This window comes from Felis catus, chromosome E2 (genome assembly GCF_018350175.1).
Source record: "Felis catus isolate Fca126 chromosome E2, F.catus_Fca126_mat1.0, whole genome shotgun sequence".
NCBI lineage: Eukaryota > Metazoa > Chordata > Mammalia > Carnivora > Felidae > Felis > Felis catus.
Genome location: NC_058382.1, coordinates 5,829,391 through 5,850,587, shown reverse-complemented (window position 1 = coordinate 5,850,587; position 21,197 = coordinate 5,829,391). Strand labels below are relative to the sequence as shown.

The window sequence follows — 21,197 nt, the reverse complement described above, 5'->3', positions numbered from 1 at the left end:
CTGGGGAGTTCTATTGTTAAAATTTTAAAAATTCTAAGTACAAGGAGTCCCAAAATTTAAATGTCTCCAGTAGAAACTTAATATCACATTTCACCAAGCCACACACCAATTGTGGATATTCCGGATCCACTGTAAATATGTTCCCATTCGGGCAATTTTCTGCTGCTTTCCTCCACCCACTTGCCCTTCCTCACTGGTATTTGCATGATACACTTTCAGTGGTTCTGGTCAAAGATGACCTCATGTGGGTATTGCCTGAAACCATTGTTATCTGGGCAGGGCAAGCTAATAATGACGCCCAAGAGGCCATTCCCTTGGCAATAGTTATAAGTTCACAGTGCAATGAGTACCATCTCCCCAGCCCCACACAGGATGCATCATAACAATGTAGTCACCATTTCCTGCTTTCTCTACCCATCTTCAGAACTTGAGAACCCTACCCTGCTCTCCCGAGAAAGCATCATTATGTAATAAACATTCTCCTTACAATTCAGACAATGGAGTCATCATTCTTGACATCTGCCATCTGTTCCAGTGGAGTAAGCACAAGTGCAAATGAGCAAAAAAATGTTTTAGAAGGTAAATGAGATTTCTAGTTATCAAAAAAGATCCCCATTGAGTATGTTCATTCTTGAGAGTAAACTCATGAAGATTTCTCTTTTCAAATTATTCCCTGAGCACTCCAGCACAAAGTATACATTGTTACGTTCCTAATAGTTTTCATTCTCCGACTTTTCTATTCTCTTAATGTAACGTGCAACACGTGTCTTATTTCAGTACAAAAGACATGCTGAAATATAATCATAAGGTGTATATTTCTGAATGGGAAGGCAGGCTGTCAAGGGTGAGAGTTGAAATTGCATTGCTATGTTATTTTCATTATAGCCACAAAAATAATCTGGGATATACTATGGAGTGTGTAACTCTCAAACTGAACTTATGAATATATATTTCTACAACTGCAGGTTTGAATCTAACACGGAAAAAAAATGTTATGGGTGACACTCAACCTAGAGAGGACAAGGATGTATTATTAGTGTTCATTATGAAATGGCCCAATGAGGTGGGATGCACATGGGCTAATAAAACATCATTCATTTAGGGTTACACAAAAGCCTATATTTTACGTACTTAGATATTATCTGAGAAATTGGGTACAATAAATCAAAATGTATCAAAATCCAAGTTTCAATCCTCACAAGCGTACTAGTTTTGCATTTTGTTTGTTTGTTTTTTCAGACAGCACAAGTAGGTGAGAGGGGCAGAGAGAATCTTACGCAGGCTCCACGCTCAGCAGAGAGCCCAACGACACAACCCTGAACTGATATCAAGTCAGACACTCAACATACTGAGGCACCCAAGAACCCCTACCTTGGTTCTGATTAAAACGTCCTCTATAACCTTGAGTTTTCAAAAAGAAGAGTAATTTTATACATTACCTTTCAAAAGAGGGAGAGACCATCATTCCCCCTCCATTTTCTCTACCACATATGCCACCCCTAGTAACCCATCACTCACATGAAAATCACATTCTCTCAGTGTCCCCACCTACAATGTTTCATGATCATCTGATAGAGGAATTGTTTCCTGTACTAATCAACAAAGACTCTCAATCATACTAACCAATCTAGAGGAAAGGCTGTGACCACAGAAAACATGGCAATATAGATAATACTTTTACCATCTATTCCCTGTCACTACTCATGATCTCAAATTTATACTACACTGTATCTTAAAATTAGCATCCTAGCCTTTCCAGGATATACAGGTATGACTAAGCCCCACGTTCCTTTCACGTAACCAATCCTTTCTCTGTGAAAACCATGGTTGATAAATAAAACACGTGTAAAGTAGAACATCAGTGGATTGCAAACTTGAAGTTGTAAGTCATCAATAACAATGTAGCCTCACAAATCCTCAAATAATCAACTCTTAAATATAAAACAAACAGAGGGTTGCTGGAGAGGTTGTGGGAGGGAGGATGGGCTAAATGGGTAAGGGGCATTAAGGAATCTATTCCTGAAATCATTGTTGCACCACATGCTAACTTGGATGTAAATTAAAAAACAAATAATAATTAAAAAAATTAATAAAAAAAAGAAAAAGGAAACCTCAAATAATTGAGTAAAAAAAGTTATAGGGGTGCCTGGCTGGCTCATCCAGAATAGCATGTGACTAATGATCTCAGGGTTGTGAATGAGCCCCACGGTTAGATGTAGAGAGAAAAATAAAATTTTTAAAGAAGATTTAAACAGAAGATGATTAGTAGGTCTTTCCACAGATACACTTGTTCCATTGACACACTTCATCTCATGAGTTTTAAATAATTTTAATTTTCTGTGGAATTTAACACTGATGATTGGTTAATTCACAACACAGACCTAGTTCCCCCTAGTATGAATTTTTATATTGACAGAATTGTCTAAAGAAATGATGACCTTCACCTGGGTGGTTCAGGCAGTTAAGTGTCCAACTTCAGCTCAGGTCATGATCTCACAATTGGTGGGTTCGAGCCCCATGTCAGACTCTGTGCTGACAGCTCAGAGCCTGGAGCCTACTTCAGATTCTCTCTCTCTCTCTCTCTCTCTCTCTCTCTCTCTCTGCCCCTCCCCCACTCACACTGTGTTTCTCTTTCAAAAATAATCATTCAAAAAAAAAATTACCTTCATTACAAATGTGTAATGTTTCTGTCCAGTATGAAGTCTTTGGTGTTTCCTGAAGTACAGAACTTGACACATATGTATGGTTCCCATGTTATGTGAATTTCTTCAAGACCACAAAGCACAAAGTTGTACATTTTTTTAATCAATGTTTTTAAATCATTGTTTACTGTCTTTTTAATCACTCGAAGTCTGTATCTCTTAATCCCATTAACCTTGTTTATCCCCCTCCCCAATTTCTACATTTTTAATAAACCTGATCACACTCATTACATCTGTAAGGCTTCCCTCTAATAGTAATTATGTTCCATAAGGTATAATAAGCTTTGGATAAGCCTTGCCATACATCCATTTTGTGTGCTTTTTTCAGAGATTTGTTTCAGATATCAGGTGAGGTGTGAACCCTGGTTATCAGCTTTCCCTCATACATTAGTTCCACATGGTTCCTCTCCCTGATGGAATCTCTGATGTTGAGTAAGGCTTGAACACTTGCTCATTTTATTTGTAAGGTTTCTTTCTATTATGAGTTCTTTGATGATCTGCAAAGCTTGAGCTTTAATAAAAGCACTGCCACACATATTAGGTTTATACTTTATTTTCACAGTGTATTTTCTGATGCCTAGTAAGTTTTGCAAATCGAGTAAAAGCTTTGCCACACTCATTACATTTATAAGGTTTCTCTCCAATATGGATTTTCTTATGCTGAATAAGATGTGAATGCTCTCTAAAGGCTTTGCCACTCAATACATTTGTATGGTTTCTCTCCAGTATAACTTCTCTCATGACTCTAAAGGTCTGAACGTTTGGTGAAAACCTTAGCATATTTATTACGTTTACAAGGTTTTTCTCCTGTATGAATTCGCTGATGTTCCACAAGGCTTGAATTTCGGGTAAAAGCCTTGTCACACACATTACATTTGTGTGGCTTCTCTCCAGTGTGCATTTTCCGATGCCTACTAAGCTTTGCAAATTGGGTAAAAGCTTTGCCACACTCATTACATTTGTAAGGTTTCTCTCCAGTATGGATTTTTTTATGTTGAGTAAGATTTGAGCGCTCAGCAAAGGCTTTGCCACACTCACTACATTTGTAAGGTTTCTCTCCAGTATGAGTTCTCTCATGACCCAAGAGGTGTGAACGTCTGATAAAAGCCTTATCACATTCACTACATTTATACGGTTTTTCTCCTGTATGAATCCTCTGATGTTCTATAAGGCTAGAACTTTGGATAAAAGCCTTGCCACATACATCACATTTGTGTGGTTTCTCTCCACGATGTGTATTCTGATGTCTAATGAGATGTGAGCACTGTTTAAAAGCTTTGCCACACTCATTACATTTGTAAGGTTTCTCTCCAGTATGGATTTTCTTGTGTTGAGTAAGATTTGAACGCTCAGAAAAGGCTTTGCTGCATTCATTACATTTGTAAGGTTTCTCACCAGTATGCACTCTCTCATGACTCCAAAGTTGTGAACGATGGATAAATGCCTTTCCACATTCATTACATTTGTAAGGTTTCTCTCCAGTATGCACTTTCTGATGATTTGCAAGGTTTGAATTTTGACTACAGACCTTGCCACATATGTTACATTTATATGGTTTCTCTCCTGTATGGACTCTCTGATGTCTGGTGAGACTCGAAACCCTGTTAAAGGATTTGACACATTCATTACATCTGTAAGGTTTCTCTCCAGTATGGATTTTCATATGTCGAATAAGACGTGAGCGCTCAGAAAAGGCTTTGCCACAGTCATTACATTTATAAGGTCTCTGTCCAGAATGAATGATCTCATGACTCATGAGGTTTGAGCTTTTGCTAAAAGCCTTCCCACATTCATTACATTTGTAAGATTTTCCTCTAGTGTATGCTCTCCTGGCTTGTGCAGGTAACAAAGGATATTTAGAAATCTTCCTAGATTTATTCCAAATGTTTCTGGTACTGGGAGGAATTCTTTCAAGTGGTGAGACTGAGGAACCATTGCTGACAGACTTCTTAGTTGGATTACATTCATACATTTTCTCCTCACTATGAAATGTCTGCAGTTTGGGCAGATGTGCCTGAGAAATTAATCCAATTCTATTTTCCAAGCAGTTTATGTACTGGTTTCCAGCACCACTTCTGTTATTGTCCATTTTTAATAAATTCCTTATAAATGGCTCATCATGCATGAAATGCTGGTACGTATTGTTTCTCACAGAAACACCCTGCTTTTCAGGAAGAGTAACTGAGGACTGATTAAGTTGCTGATCTTTTCTCCAAGTGAGATTTTTGTCATGGGTCAAAGGCACTACTTTGTAATTTCTTGCATCACATTGCCACTGACTTTCAAACTCATGCATATCTTCCCAGACTTCCTGGAGATCAAAATCCTTGATGCCATGACTTTCATTTCTCTCCAATAACACTAAGTGATAAAATCTGCCTTTATTAATGTCCTCTTTTGGTGATAATTCCTTGATTGCAAATCCAGCAGAAGTACTTCCTATCAGAGTTGGAAAGTAAATATTTTATAGTAAATTACATGATTACACACCAAAATACTTTACACTGAACACAGGAAGTTTCTCAAACATGGTCTTCAAACACTATTGCTAAATACAATGTTTTTAAGTTTCTTTTTATAAATGTGGGGATAGTGCTTATACTTACACATCTATAGGAATATGATTGTGTTATTAAGTTAAAAGCCTGACCTTACAAACAGCACCTGATGTAGCAAGAGACATAATACTGACTCATCCTGTAAGAACTTATACTATGGATATGAAGGACAAGTGAAAAACATTCAACGGGGAGACAGTATAGTGTTGTAGGAAGATTGTAGGCTTACATCTGTTTCAGTATTTGCTCTAAAAATTATCAAACTAAGTATCCCATGTCCATTTTTAGGTATATACTCCAAGGAATTAATTAATATATACATGTTCCAGGAAACACATACAAGAATTTTTTTTTGAAGTTTATTTAAAGACTGAGCTTGTGAATGGGGGACGGACAGGGAGAGAAAGAGAATCCCAAGAAGTCCTCACACTGTAAGTGCAATGTACAATGCGGGGCTCAAACTCAGGAACTATGAGATTGTGACCTCAGCCAAAATCCAGAGTTAGACACTTAACAGTCTGAGCCACCCAAGTTCACCAAAATAATGTATCATTATATACAAAAGCTATGGCAAATCAAGTTAATGATATGTCTGTGACTAAAGCAGTAACTTAAAAAAAAAAGTATGCTTTCAAAATATAAAAAATACTCAGGTTAAAGAATGCCACAGGGGCGTCTGGGAGGCTCAGTCTGTTGAGTGCCCGACTTTGACTATGGTCATGATCGTACTGTTTATAGGTTCAAACCCTGCTTCAGGCTCTGTGCTGACAGCTTGGAGCCTGGATCCTGCTTCAGACACTGTGTGTGTGTGTGTGTGTGTGTCTCTCTCTCTCTCTCTCTCTCTCTCTCTCTCTCTCTCTCACCCGTACCCTGTTCATGCTCGCTCCCTCTCAAAAATAAACATTAATAAAAAAGAGATAAATTTAATTGAGGTAAATATGTATTGTAACAATGAGATATCACTACACGTGAGAATGGTGAAAATCCAGAATGCTAACACCAAATACTAGTGTCAATGTGGAACAGTAAGAACTCTCATTCATTGCTGATGGGAATGCAAAATGGTATGCCACTTTGGAAGACAGTTTGCCCTTTCTTAGAAAACTAAGTGTACTCTTAAATATGATCTAGCAATCACACTCCTTGGTATTTACACAAATGAGTTGAAAATTTATGTCCCCATAAAAATCTACACATGAAATAGAGGAATCCTAAAATGTGTATGGAACCACAGAAGACTGTGAAAGCCCAGAGCATCTTGAGAAAAAAACCAAACCTGGAGGCATCACATGCCCTGATTTCAAACTCCTTAATTACAAAGCTGCGGTAATTAAGTCAGCAGGGTATTAGGGGCACCTAGGTGGCTCAGTCGGTTAAGCATCCAACTTCGGCTCAGATCATGATCTCACAGTCTGAGTTCAAGCCCCACGTTGGGCTCTGTGCTGACAGCTTGGAGCCTGGAGCTTGCTGCAGATTCTGTGTCTCCCTCTCTCTGACCCTCCCCCATTAATGCTCTGTCTCTCTCTGTCTCAAAAATAAATAAACATTAAAAATTTTTTTTTAAATCAGCAGGGTATTAGCATAAAAATCGACACACAGATCACCAGAAAAGAGCTCAGAAATAAACCCACACACAGTCAATTAATTTACAACAAAGGAGACATGACTATACAATGCAGAAAGAACAATCTCTTTAGTAGATGGTTTGGGAAAACTGGACAGCCACAGGCAAAAGACTGAAACTCGACCACTGTCTAACGCCATACACAAAAAGTAACTCACAATGGATTAAAGACTTAAATCTAAGACCTGAAACCAAAAAATTCCTATAAGATAGGGGGTAATGAGTTCCTTGATAGAGGTCTAGGGAATGATGTGGTTTTTTTTTTCTTGTTGTTTTTGACTGTTGACAGCAAAAGAAAAAACAACAAATGCAGAAGTAAGTGGGACTACATCAAACTAAAAAGTGCACAGCAAACACTTTTTCAACAAAATGAAAAGGCATCCTTAATAAATAGGAGAAAATATTAGCAAAGTAAGTATCTGATAAGGGCCTAATAATCCAAAACATAGACAAAAATCGCTCAAATAATCCAACTAGAGAAATGGGCAGAAGATCTGAATAGATATTTTTGAAGACCTAGAGATGGCCTAAAGGACCATGAAAAGAGACTTAACGTCCATTCATCATCAGCGAAATGCAAACCCAAACCACAATATCACCTGACACCTATTGGAATGGCAGTTCTCAAAAAGACCAGAAATAACAAGTATTGCTGATGGGGTGGAGAATTTGTGCACTGTTAGTGGAGCCAAAATTGGTGTAGCCAAGAGAACTACTGTGTGATCCACCAATTTTACCTGAGTATGTATCTGAAGAAAACAAAACTACTAACTCGAAAAGATAGAAGCGTTCGGATGTTCACTGCAGCATCATTTACAGTAGCTGAGATACAGACACAATCTAAGTGTCCACTGATGGGTGAATGGGTAAAGTTGTGTATATGTAACACAATATGATCCAGCCATAAAAAAAGAACAGAATCTTGCCATTTGTGACAACATGGATGGACCCTTGAGGACATTATGTTAAGAGGAATGAGTCAAAGACCAATACATTATGATTTCTCTTATGTGTGGAATCTTAAAAAAACAAAACAACCCCTCTTAGATACAGAGAACATACTGGTGGTTATTACAGGCAGGTATTGAGGGGACGGTGGCAGAAAAGGGTGAAGATGATTAAAATGTTTAAAAAAAAAAAATGAGGGATGCCTGGCTGGCTCAGTGAGTAGAGCATGCAACCCTTGATCCTGGGGTTGTGAGTTCAAACTCCACGATGGGTGCAGAGTTCACTTAAAAACAAAACAAAAATTGCTACTGCCGCTTGAGTTCCTAAAACAATAAAAAGAAAACAAAACAAAACCAAGCCCCCCAAAATATCCATATGGTACTTTCTGTATACCAGGAATACAATACAATACACATCTATGGAAGGATACAAGTTCTTCCCACAGAAAAGCTCGCTAGAGATATCAGTAAGCTGTGCTGTACTTACACTATATCTAATTTTGGATTTTCACTTTTTGGAATTATCCAAATCATGACTTCTTCCTAATTAATGCACAAGCATTCAACCTCAAGAAGCCAGGATGGCCCAGGAAAGAAAGAGATAAACTTTAGGTCTACTTTATTAGACAGATACTACGTTTTGTTTGTCTCCTGAGAAGTTCTCCCAGGGATACAAAATGGAAACGGAAAGTGAATAGGTCCTGGGGTCTGCACTACAGAGGCCTCAGCTCAGTCCTCCTCAAACCAAGGCACCAGTATGGTCAGAGGGGCCAGGTGCTATCAGTTGCAGGTCCTATCAGTGGGAGTTTAAACTTCTACACATGTGACTTACTCATTTGAATACCAGAATGAGAAGTGTGTGTGGGTGGGGAAAGATTTCCTCTGACAGCTCCTAAGAATAAACTTGTATTTTCCCACAAATTGTTCCCAAACAATATTTACTGGAGCAGCTTACTCTCTGCTCATCTGAGCTCTGACTTGTGCTCACATCCCCATACATTCCCTGAATGTTCCCCTATATTCACTTCACTTTCCACAGTCCAGGGCTCTTCTCCCTGGAAACAGGTGATGGGGATGATATTCAGCTCAGGAAGAGATTTCCAGTTAAAAGAAAAACGGAACATGATCTGCTTTACTCTTCCAGAACACATGCCCAGCACTTTGTTCAGCAAAGAAAAGAAGAAAGGACATTCATTATATGTGGGTGAAAATTAATTAACTGACTGCCTGAATGCTTAAGGGGTATTTTAAGTATGCAGAGATCTGGTTCTTTTCTAAGAACTACTGAATAAAAAGCACAAGGGCACAAGGGTAAGACCACAGAATCAGAGATTTAAATAAATTCACCATAATGCTTCCTTTTCCCCCCAATTTTAAATAACATTATTCTCTCTGAGCCTTGTCTTTAAAGAGGTCAGAGAAATTGGACTTTGCTAAGAATTCAAGGGTTTTAGGTCCTATTCCCCAGACTCCGAGATTTTTACTTAGATTCTAGTTAGTTAGCAGAGTGTAGTACTGGTTTCAGGAGTAGAATTTAGTGATTCATCACTTACATAGAACACCCATCACCAGTTCCCTCCCTTTAGCTTCTCTGACTGCTAAGTTCTGCAACCACCTAAACAAGCAGGAATGCAGAACTTCCGAAGCAAAGGGAAGTTAAGAGTCCATTTGCCACATTATGAAGCCTTTCCATTCTCAATCAAAATGGCTGCAATCAGTCCTTTCAAGAATAGGGATGTGAAACTCCTATGATCAAGTCGGGGCCTCTCAAGAAACTGCAAAGTCACATAAAATTAACTACCGACTTCTGGAGGGAAGTCATCCTCACCCACGGAGACCAGGTTCCTGTAGTTCTCCAACATCACGTCCCTGTACAAGGCCCTCTGAGCGGGGTCCAGGCACTCCCACTCCTCCTGAGAGAATTCTATGGCCACATCCCTGAATGTCAGCCATCCCTGAAATGAAAACACACTTCACCAAGTGAACACAGAAACTGTTCTTATTTTTTTTTTTTTTTTTTTTTTTAAATTTTTTCAACGTTTATTTATTTTTGGGACAGAGAGAGACAGAGCATGAACGGGGGAGAGGCAGAGAGAGAGGGAGACACAGAATCAGAAACAGGCTCCAGACTCTGAGCCATCAGCCCAGAGCCCGACGCGGGGCTCGAACTCACGGACCGTGAGATCGTGACCTGGCTGAAGTCGGACGCTTAACCGACTGCGCCACCCAGGCGCCCCAGAAACTGTTCTTATTTTGACACAAACGAGAGAAGCAAAATTATACTTGGCTGGTGTTCTTTTACCCATGTAAGATAATTTAAAGAGCAGATAACATAAAATTAGCCATTTTAAAGTACCATTCAGTGACATTTAGTGCATTCACAATGTTGCACAAACATCACGTCTCATCCCCAAAGGAAAGCCTTTACCCACTAAGCAGGTACTTCCTAGTCCCCAGTCCCTGGCAACCACTAGTGCTTTGTCTCTATGGATTTGCCAATTTTGGATCTTTTCATGTAAAGGAAAGGTATCAAAAATGTGACATTTGGCATCTGCCTTCTTTCACATAGAATCGTGTTTGGGGTTCATCCATGATATAGTATGCATCAGTGGTCCATTTCCTTTCTTCTGCCTGCAGAGTATTCCATTGCAGGACTAGACCATTTTCACTCAACTACTGATGGGCATTTTGTTGTTATTACCTTTGCTGATGTTAGTAAGTTGCTATGAACTTTCTAGTACAAGTTAAGTGTTTGGATACCTGTTTTCAATTCTTTTCGTTTGTACCTAGCTGTGGAATTACCAGGTCACATGGTTTTAATTTTTTTCAGAATCTTCCACAAGCTTTTTCACAGCAGCTATGTTTTTACAGCAACGTGTCATGATTCGAATTTCTCTATTTTTGTAGTTGTTGTTTTACAATAGTCATCCTAGTGGGTGTGAAAGGATAGCTCATTGTGGTTTTAATTTTGCATCTTACTACTTTCATGGAACATCTCTTCATGTGCTGGTTTCATTTGTGTACCTTCTATGGAGAAATGTCTATTAAAATCTTTTGACCATTTTTTAAGTTGGGTTCTTTGTATTTTGGTTGTGGAGTTGTACAAGTTCTTCCTTTATTCTAGGTCTAGACCCTTCATAGATATGTGATTGGCAGATTATTTCCTCCCATTTGGTAGATTGTTTCACTTAATGTGATAATGTCCTGCAGTGCACAGACATGATTAATTCTGATGATGACCAATTTATTTTCTTTGTCTTTTCCTCTTTTGCTTTTGGGGTCATGGATAAAAATCCAGTGCCAACCCTAAAGTCATAAAGACTCAACCCTAACTTTTCACTTAAGACTTTTATAGTTTTAGCTCTTACATTTAGTCTTTGATTAATTCTGAATTGATTTCCTTATATGGTGCAAGGTAGTTTCAATTTCATTCTCACATAGATATCTAGTTGCGCCAGTACCATTTAAGAGACTATTGTTTTCCTACTGTCTGTTTTTGGCACACTTGTGAAAAAGGAATGGATTGCAGATGTAAGGGTTTATTTGTGATGCTCAGTTCTATCACTTTGATCTACATTTCTAGCCTTTGATGAAATTACAGTTTTGATTACTCCAAGTTACTGTAGTGAGATTTATGTTGGGAATTGTAGGCACTCCAATTTTGTTCTTTCTCACATTTATTTTGGTTATTTGGCATCCTTACCAATTCAATATGAGTTTTAGAATCAGGATTCCCATTTGTATAAAACACGCTGTTGGGATTTTGCTGAGGACTGCATTACTCTTTGTATCACTCTGGAGAGGACTCCCACTTTACGGTCTTCCAATCCACAAACACAGGATATCTTGACATTTATTTAGGTTTTCTTTAATCTTCCTCAGTAACTTTTTGGCTTTCACTGTGTATCAATCTTCCATTCTCATGGTTAAATCTATCTCCATTTGTTTTCTTGCTCTTGTAAATGGAACTGTTTACTTTCCATTGGTTGTAACTGCATGGAAATGCAACTGAATTTTGAGTGTTGGCATTGTATTTTGTAACTTCCATCAATACATTGTCTCTAAGTTTGAGGATTCTTTATTTCTAAATATAAGATCATGTATGCTATGAATAAAGCTAGTTTGATTTCTTTCCCAATCTTGACACATTTTATTTATTTTTCCTCTGTATTTTCTCTGGTTACAACCTCCAGTAGAGTGTTGATTTGTGGTGGCAAAATGGGGCACACCTGTTTTGTTGTTGGTAAGAGGGGGAAGTTTCCAGTTGTTCACCACTGAGTGTGTTAGCCACGGAATTTTCATAATGACCTTTTTCAGACTGAGCAAGTTCCTTTCCACTCCTAATGTTTGAGTTTTTGTTGGATGGTGTCTGACTCTGGATTTCAGCTAAGGTCATGATGTCACAGTTTATGAGTTTGAACGCTGCATCAGGCTCTGCGGTGATACTGCGGAACCTGGTTGAGATTCTCTCTCTCTCTCTCTCTCTCTCTCTCTCTGCCCCTCCCTCACTCACACTCTCTCTCAAAATAAATAAATAAAAACCTAAAAAAAATGTGAGCCATTGTAAACACAGAATGGAATAATTTTATATAATTCCTTTGTGTTTTATTGAAGAGTTGAATTCATGCACATTTCAAGTTACTACTAGTTAAGAATTACTTCTAGGGGCGCCTGGGTGGCTCAGTCGGTTGAGCGTCCGACTTCGCTCAGGTCACGATCTCACGGTCCGTGAGTTCGAGCCCCGCATCAGGCTCTGTGCTGACAGCTCAGAGCCTGGAGCCTGCTTCAGATTCTGTGTCTCCCTCTCTCTCTGGCCCTCCCCCCGTTCATGCTCTGTCTCTCTCTGTCTCAAAAATAAATAAATGTTAAAAAAAAAAATTAAAAAAAAAATTACTTCTAACATCTGCTGCTTGTATGTCTACTATTTTCTTTCATAATTCCTCCCTTCATTGGATGTCTGTATTTGTGTGCGCATACCATTTTGACTGCCTTTGTATTGATTTTTCTGTATATTTCCCAGTTATTTTCTGAGTGGTTATCCTGGGGATTGCAGTTTTTACATATTAGGCTACTAATATTTGAATTTCAGTTGATACTAACTTAGCTTTAATAGCATACTAACAAGCCTGTTATACAACCTTTATCTTCTTGTCAAAAACTACTTCTTCATAAAAGATATGAAGATGTTTCATACACTCAAGAGCAGATTTTTATTATTGTTTTACACATTTGTCTTTTTTCTAAAATTTTTTAATGTTTTTATTTATTTTTGAGACAGAGAGAGACAGAGCATGAGAAGGGAGGGGCGGAGAGGGAGACGCAGAATCCAAAGCAGGCTCCAGGCTCTGAGCTGTCAGCACAGAGCCCAACACGGGGGTCGAACCCACAAACCGCGAGATTATGACCTGAGCCGAAGTCGGACGCTTAACGACTGAGCCACGCAGGCACCCCTACACATTTGTCTCTTAAGACACACAGGAAAAGCTGAGTTAGAAAACAAAAATAAATTAATACTGGCTTTTATATTCACTTATGTAGTTACCTTTACTAGTGTTCTTTATTTGTTCCTATGGCTTTGAGGTACCACTAATTTCCACCCATTTCAGCCTGAAGAACCCATTTGGCATTTGATGTAGGTTAAATCTGTAAGTGTGAACTCCCTCAGCCTTTGTTCACTTAGGAGTCTCTTAATTTCACTATCAATTTTGAAGTATAGTTTGCCTGATAATGAATTTCTGGTAGATTTTGTTTTAATCTTTCAAACTTTATATCATGAGAATGCTTCCTGGCCTCCACAGTTTCTAAAGAGAAACACGCCGTTAAACTTATTCAGAATCCCGGTACCTAAGAATTTCCGTCTTGCTACGTTCCACATTCTCTTTTTGTCTTGTAAAAGTTGAATGATTATGTGACTGCCAGAGATCTCCACGCATTTGACCTAGTTCAAGTTCACTGCGTTTTTTTGGACGCGAAGGTTGTATTTGATAAACATGGGAGGTTTTCAGCTCTTTCTTCAAATATTCTTTCTGCCTTTCCTTCTAGAACCCCTATTACGTTTGTATCAGTATTTGTTATAGTGTCCCAAAGGTTGCTTGGTCTCTGGCCATTCTTTTTCCTTTCTTCCCTTTTATTCAGCTTTTTTCCCCTTTCTTCTCCTCACATTTGATAATTTCAATTAATCTATGTTTAGGTTTACGGATTCTTATTCTTTTTGACCATCTGCTGATGAACCCTCTAGTGGTTTTCAACTTTGGTGTTTAAACTTTCTTAACTCCAGAATTTCTATTCCATCCCTGTACTATTATTTCTTTGTCTTTAATGACATTTTCTATCTGTTGAAACATTGTTCTCCTACTTCTCAGTTCTCTTCCATGTTTTCCTTTAGCTGAAGATGTTCAAGACAGTTGATTTAAAATCTTTACTTAATAAGCGGAATGTCTCTGCCTCCTCAGAAAGACCATCATTAACCTGCTATTCTTCCTTAACAGATGTACAATCTTAAGATATTCTTAGATGTCTGTAGTGAGGTCAGCCTACTCAGAAAGAGCCATCATGGCATTCTTTAAAACATTCCTTAAAGGACCCAAGTATCTTCATTTAGAGAATGCTCCAATGAGGATCTAAAATAGCAGTTATCTCCATGTTTACTAAGATGAAAACAACTTCCATTTATATGGTATGTAAATATTTCAATTTGCAGAATAAAATATGATTAAACATTTATTGAAGAATATATTCTAATATCACATCACAATATTTAAATGATTTTTTAGAAGATTTGCACTAAAAAACAGGTTCCTGATGAAGACAATCAGTGATGCTGGAAGATATGACACGGAAGGCGACATTTTACTTCTTAGTTTCTAAATTGCATCACTGCGTGGAACTGAACCAGAAAAATATATACTAGAGTGGGTTAGTGCAAAAATAATAATAAAATTTAACAATAATTTGCAAAATGACAATTGAGCACCAGCCTCTCCAATGATACAAAGTTCTGCTCCTATGTCTGGCTAAATTATAAACAGTTTTATCTAAAAGATGTGCAGCGTGTAAGAGTTCCTAAAAGAACACCATGGTCTTTATGTGATGGATGTGCTATAAATAATTTAAAGAACACTTCCCGAGGTTAGCTAGGGAAATACTGTAATGGGATCAGGAATAACTTACTACATCACCTGCAGGAAATTACATTCCATCTGACGTCAATATACTAATGTACTTTGATGACAAACTCCACCTCCTGACCCAGACCCTTTGCTTCTTACACACACAATGATTACTGATTGTTTTCTACACATTCACGTCTGTAAGATCTTGTTTCCATCACGTTTACCATGTGTGTAATATCTTGTGAGCTCAATAAATACAGAGATCCCCTGTTTGGGGATCTTGTCTCCTCCTGGACATTAGCCTCTCTCGTGTTCCATTCTGCGTCTGTCTCTGGTTGGACAAGACAGAACTCCAGACTCATACACTGTGACACTGTTAGAGCAGCAGGTTGATTCTACAGTTGAAAACGAATTATGTTAATAAAACACCCTCTATATTTCTTATTTCTACTTTGAACTTCCCATTCTATTCCAAAGTATTAATATTGCGCAGTCAGAAGCACAATGACCCATCTTTACCGTCAAAAGGCGTTTGTAAAAACAGACGAAACAAATTTCCGTCAAACGTATTTTCCAGGGCTTATCATGTACTTGTGTACATTAATACATTACTTACATATGTAATCTCTTTAATCCTGGTTTATATGACCTGAAAGGGCACTCAGAAGGGACCTCTGAAGAATTCTTACTGCCCAACCTCACAGACACCACAGAGCCTACTCCCCATCTCTAGTTCTTGCCTGTGAAGAAAATCCTTCACAGGATGACCACCTAAAAGGAACATCTTCCCAAGTTCCACGTCACTGGGTCACAGTGAGATGGAATCTGCACGGAGATGAGAGGAGACTGGGAGAAGGCCCTGGGTGTGAGTAAACAATTTAGGCAGAACATCTTGGAGACAGAGAAGATTAACAAGTCCAAAGCATGACACATTAGGAAAAGGAACAATCAATGAAAAAAAGAATTTTACCTGGAAAAGAGCCATTCCTTCTTTTTTCCCTCTTCTTCTAGTCTTCTTTCTCAGGTAAGGTTATACTGTGTGACAAAAGGTATGTTGTTTAATGTTTAGAATCAACATAACCCCGGGGCGCCTGGGTGGCGCAGTCAGTTAAGCATCCGACTTCAGCCAGATCACGATCTCGCGGTCCGTGAGTTCGAGCCCCGCGTCAGGCTCTGGGCTGATGGCTCGGAGCCTGGAGCCTGTTTCCGATTCTGTGTCTCCCTCTCTCTCTGCCCCTCCCCCGTTCATGCTCTGTCTCTCTCTGTCCCAAAAATAAATGTTGAAAAAAAAATTTAAAAAAAAAAAAAAAAAGAAAAAAAATAATAATAATAAAAAAAAAAGAATCAACATAACCCCTTCCTCTGCCACAATATACATAAGAAGAGAAACTTATTGTTGGAAAAAGTCCTTTCCTGCCCACTGCAACAGGAGGATGCAGGGACAATAATGTCCTATGTGGTGGCCAACAAGTGCATTTTTTACCCACTTCTTCACGAAGGTCTCCCCTACTGCTCAAATTTACACTCCACTGCAACTGCACTGTCTTGTCTGCCTGGCACTTGGCCAAACGGAATGGCCTCTTTCAAGATCTTGGCTCCTCTCTAGGCAGCCAGCATCCAAGGAATGGTTGATGCAGTACACAGAAGCCAGTACATTCCATCAATATGGACCAGCCCTTAAGGGCCACCCCAGCTCCAGAGTTCCCTGGTGGCAATACTGAGAAGTTTAGATCTTTGTCCTGATGGTGATGGGAAGCCTGTAAGAGGGTTTAATGTCAAAGGTTGACACAATCAAATGTTTAAGATTTAGCCAGGATAAACAGAGAGGGTGGAGCTGACAGAGGCATGTCCCTGTCTCTGAGGCTATGTTCCTGCCTCTTAGTGGTTTTCAATATTTTTGGAACTGGTCACATTGTGAACTCCAATTATAACTGCACACCCTCTCCCAGAAAGCTGCCAAAAACAAACACACCCACAGGGTGAATTGGTATCATCCAATCTCTGGAGAGCCTGAACAAATCAAAAAGGCCCCCGAGTCACAGCAATGGACAGATTATCTGATCTAAAAGTCAACAAGGAAACAATGGCTTTGAATGACACACTGGACCAGATGGAATGAACAGATATATTCAGAACATTTCATCCTAAAGCAGAATATACATTCTTCTCCAGTGCACATGGAACGTTCTCCAGAATAGACCACATAATGGGACACAAATCAGCCCTCAGCAAGTACAAAAAGATTGAGATCATACTGTGCATATTTTCAGACCACAACACTATGAAACTCGAAATCAACCACAAGAAAAAATTTGGAAACGTAACAAATACTTGAAGACTGAAGAACATCCTACTAAAGAATGAAAGGGCAGGGGCGCCTGGGTGGCGCAGTCGGTTAAGCGTCCGACTTCGGCCAGGTCACGATCTTGCGGTCCGTGAGTTCGAGCCCCGCGTCAGGCTCTGGGCTGATGGCTCAGAGCCTGGAGCCTGCTTCAGATTCTGTGTCTCCCTCTCTCTCTGCCCCTCCCCCGTTCATGCTCTGTCTCTCTCTGTCCCAAAAATAAATAAACGTTGAAAAAAAAAATTATAAAAAAAAAAGAATGAAAGGGCTAACCAAGAAGTTAAAGAGGAAATTACAAAGTATATGGAAGCCAATGAAAATGATAACACCACAACCCAAACCCTCTGGGATGCAGCAAAGGAGGACATAAGAGGAAAGTATATAGCAATCCAGGCCTCCCTGAAGAAGGAAGAAAGATCTCAGATACACAACCTAACCTTATACCTTAAAGAGCTAGAAAAAGATCAGCAAATAAAACCCAAAACCAGCATAAGACTGGAGCAGAAATTAATGCTATCAAAACCAAAAAACCCAGTAGAACAGATCAATGAAATCAGAAGCCATATGCCATAAAATGGGCAATGTGGAAGAAATGGACAAATTCCTAGAAACATATACACTACCAAACCTGAATCAGGAAGAAACAGAAAATCTGAACAGACCCATAACCAGTAAGGAAATTGAATTAGTCATTAAAAATCTCCCAAAAAACGAGTCCAGGGCCAGATGGCTTTTCAGAGGAATTCTACCAAACATTTAAGGACGAGTTAACACCTATTCTCTTGAAGCTGTTACAAAAATAGAAATGGAAGGAAAACTTCCAAACTCATTCTAAGAAGCCAGCATTACCTTGATTCCAAAACCAGACGGAGACCCCACTAAAAAGGAGAACTACAGACCAATTTCCCTGATGAACATGGATGCAGAAATTTTCAACAAGATAGTAGCCAACCGGATCCAACAATACATTAAAAAAATTATTCACCACGACCAAGTGGGATTTATACCTGGGAGGCAGGGCTGGTTCAATATCCGCAAAACAATTAACGTGATTCATCACATCGATAAAAGAAAGGACAAGAACCATACGATCCTCTCAATAGATGCAGAGAAAGCACTTGACAAAATACAGCATCCTTTCTTGATAAAAACCCTCAAGGAAGTAGGGATAGAAGGATCATACCTCAAGATCATAAAAGCCATATATGAATGACCCAACGCTAATATCATCCTCAATGGGGAAAAACTGAGAGCTTTCCCCCAAAGGTCAGGAACAAGACAGGGATGTCCACTCTCGCCACTGTTATTCAACATAGTACTGGAAGTCTTAGCCTCTGCAATCAGACAACACAAAGAAATAAAAGGCATCCAAATCGGCCAGGAGGAGGTCAAACTTTCACTCTTTGCAGATGACATGACACTCTATATGGAAAACCCTAAAGATTCCACCAAAAAAACTGCTAGAACTGATTCATGAATTCAGCAAAGTTGCAGGATATAAAATCAATGCACAGAAATCGGTTGCATTCCAATTCACCAACAATGAAGCAACAGAAAGAAATCAAGGAATCGATCCCATTTACAATTGCACCAAAACCCATAAAATACCTAGGAATAAATCCAACCAAAGAGATGAAAAATGTATACACTGAAAACTACAGAAAACTGATGAAAGAATTGAAGAAGACACAAAAAAAACGAAAAAGATTCCATGCTCCTGGATAGGAAAAACAAATATTGTTAAAATGTTGATACTAACCAAAGGAATCTACATATTCAATACAATCCCTACCAAAATAACACCAGCATTCTTCGCAGAGGTAGAACAAATAATCCTAAAATTTGCATGGAACCGGAAAAGACCCCGAATAGCCAAAGCAATCTTGAAAAAGAAAACCAAAGCAGGAGGCATCACAATCCCAGACTTCAAGCTATACTACAGAGCTGTAATCATCAAGACAGTATGGTACTGGCACAAGAACAGACACTCAGATCAATGGAACAGAACAGAGAACCCAGAAATGGACCCACAAATGTATGGCGAACTAATCTCTGACAAAAGCAGGAAACAACATCCAATGGAATAAAGACAGTCTCTTCAGCAAATGGTGCTGGGAACACTGGACAGCGACATGCAGAAGAATGAACCTGGACCACTTTCTTACACCATACACAAAAAGAAACTCAAAATGGATGAAAGACCTCAATGTAAGACAGGAAGCCATCAAAATCCTTGGGAAGAAAGCAGGCAAAAACCACTTTGATCTTGGCCACAGCAACTTCTTACTCAACACGTCTCCGGAGGCAAGAGAAACAAAAACATAAATGAACTGTTGGGACCTCGTCAAAATTAAAAGCTTCTGCACAGCGAAGGTAACAATCAGCAAAACTAAAAGGCAACTGACAGAATGGGAGAAGATATTTGCAAACGACATATCAGATAAAGGGTTAGTATCCAAAGTCTATAAAGAACTTATTAAACTCCACACTCAAAAAACAAATAATCCAGTGAAGAAATGGGCAAAAGACATGAATAGACACTTCTCCAAGGAAGACATCCAGATGGCCAACCAACACATGAAAAAGTGCTCATCATCAGGGAAATATAAATCAAACCCACCATGAGATACCACCTTACACCTGTCAGAATGGCTAACATTAACAACTCAAGCAACAACAGATGTTGGCGAGGATGCGGAGAAAGAGGATCTCTTTTGCATTGTTGGTGGCAATGCAAGCTGGTGCAGCCATTCTGGAAAACAGTATGGAGGTTCTTCAAAAAATTAAAAATAGAACTACCCTATGACCCAGCAATTGCATTACTAGGCATTTATGCACGGGATACAGGTGTGCTGTTTCAAAGGGACACATGCACCCCCATGTTTACAGCAGCACTATCAACAATAGCCAAGTATGGAAAGAGCCCAAATGTCCATTGATGGATGAATGGATAAAGAAGATGTGGTATACATATATATATACATATATATATATATATATATATATATATACACACACACAATGGAGTATTACTCGGCAATCAAAAAGAATGAAATCTTCCCATTTGCAACTATGTGGATGGAAGTGGAGGGTATTATGCTAAGTGAAATTAGTCAGAAAAAGACAAAAATCATATGACTTCACTCATATGAGAACTTTAAGAGACAAAACAGATGAACATAAGGGAAGGGAAACAAAAATACTATAAAAACAGGGAGGGGGACAAAACATAAGAGACTCATAAATATGGAGAACAAACTGAGGTTACTGGAGGCATTGTGGGAGGGGGGGATGGGCTAAAAGGGTAAGGGGCACTAAGGAATGTACTCCTGAAATCATTGTTGCCACTATATGATAACTAATTTGGATGTAAACTTAAAAAAATGAAATTTAAAAAAAAGGCAAAGGAAGAATTGAGCCCTTCTTACCTAACTGCTTGAGCTGGGGTATCAATCTTCTCCTGCTGGCCTGGATCCTCATTTGCAGGCCTTCAGACTGACTGAGTTACACCACTGGCTCTCCTGGATCTCCAGCCTGCAGATGGCAAATTGAGGAACTTCACAACCTCCCTAATTGTGTAAAGCAATTGCTCATAATACCTCCTTTCCTAAATATATCCTATTGGTGACCTTCTATCTGGCAAACTTGCTAAACTTATTTATTAATTCTCGTAAGTTGTTTCTGCAAATACTTTTAGAATTTCCACACACACAGCCATGTCATCTGTAAGTAATGAAACACTTATTTCTTCCTTTTCAATCTTTGTAAGATCCGGTTCTCTTTCTTAATTGTTTTTAAGTTTATTTATTTATTTTGAGAGAGATGGAGATGGCATGAGCGGGGGAGGGGCAGAGAGAGAGGGAGAGAGAGAAAATCCCAAGCAGGTCCGGCACTGTTGGCACAGAGCCTGATG

At 39.0% G+C, this 21,197-nt stretch overlaps 1 protein-coding gene across 1 annotated transcript in view; it reads right to left on the bottom strand.

Moving 5' to 3' along the window:
• Positions 1–3,239: 3,239 nt before the first annotated feature.
• The window catches only part of LOC105261231 (zinc finger protein 677-like), a 20,532-nt gene continuing 2,574 nt past the window's right edge, over positions 3,240–21,197 (bottom strand). The window contains exons 2-5 of the mRNA XM_045046221.1: positions 20,713–20,818; positions 15,914–15,978; positions 9,633–9,786; positions 3,240–5,141 (exon numbers count right to left, since the gene is read on the bottom strand). Of these exons, the coding sequence (XP_044902156.1) occupies positions 3,448–5,141; positions 9,633–9,786; positions 15,914–15,928 (1,863 nt within the window). The 5' untranslated portion in view covers positions 15,929–15,978; positions 20,713–20,818 and the 3' untranslated portion in view covers positions 3,240–3,447. The remainder of the gene's footprint in view (positions 5,142–9,632; positions 9,787–15,913; positions 15,979–20,712; positions 20,819–21,197) is intronic.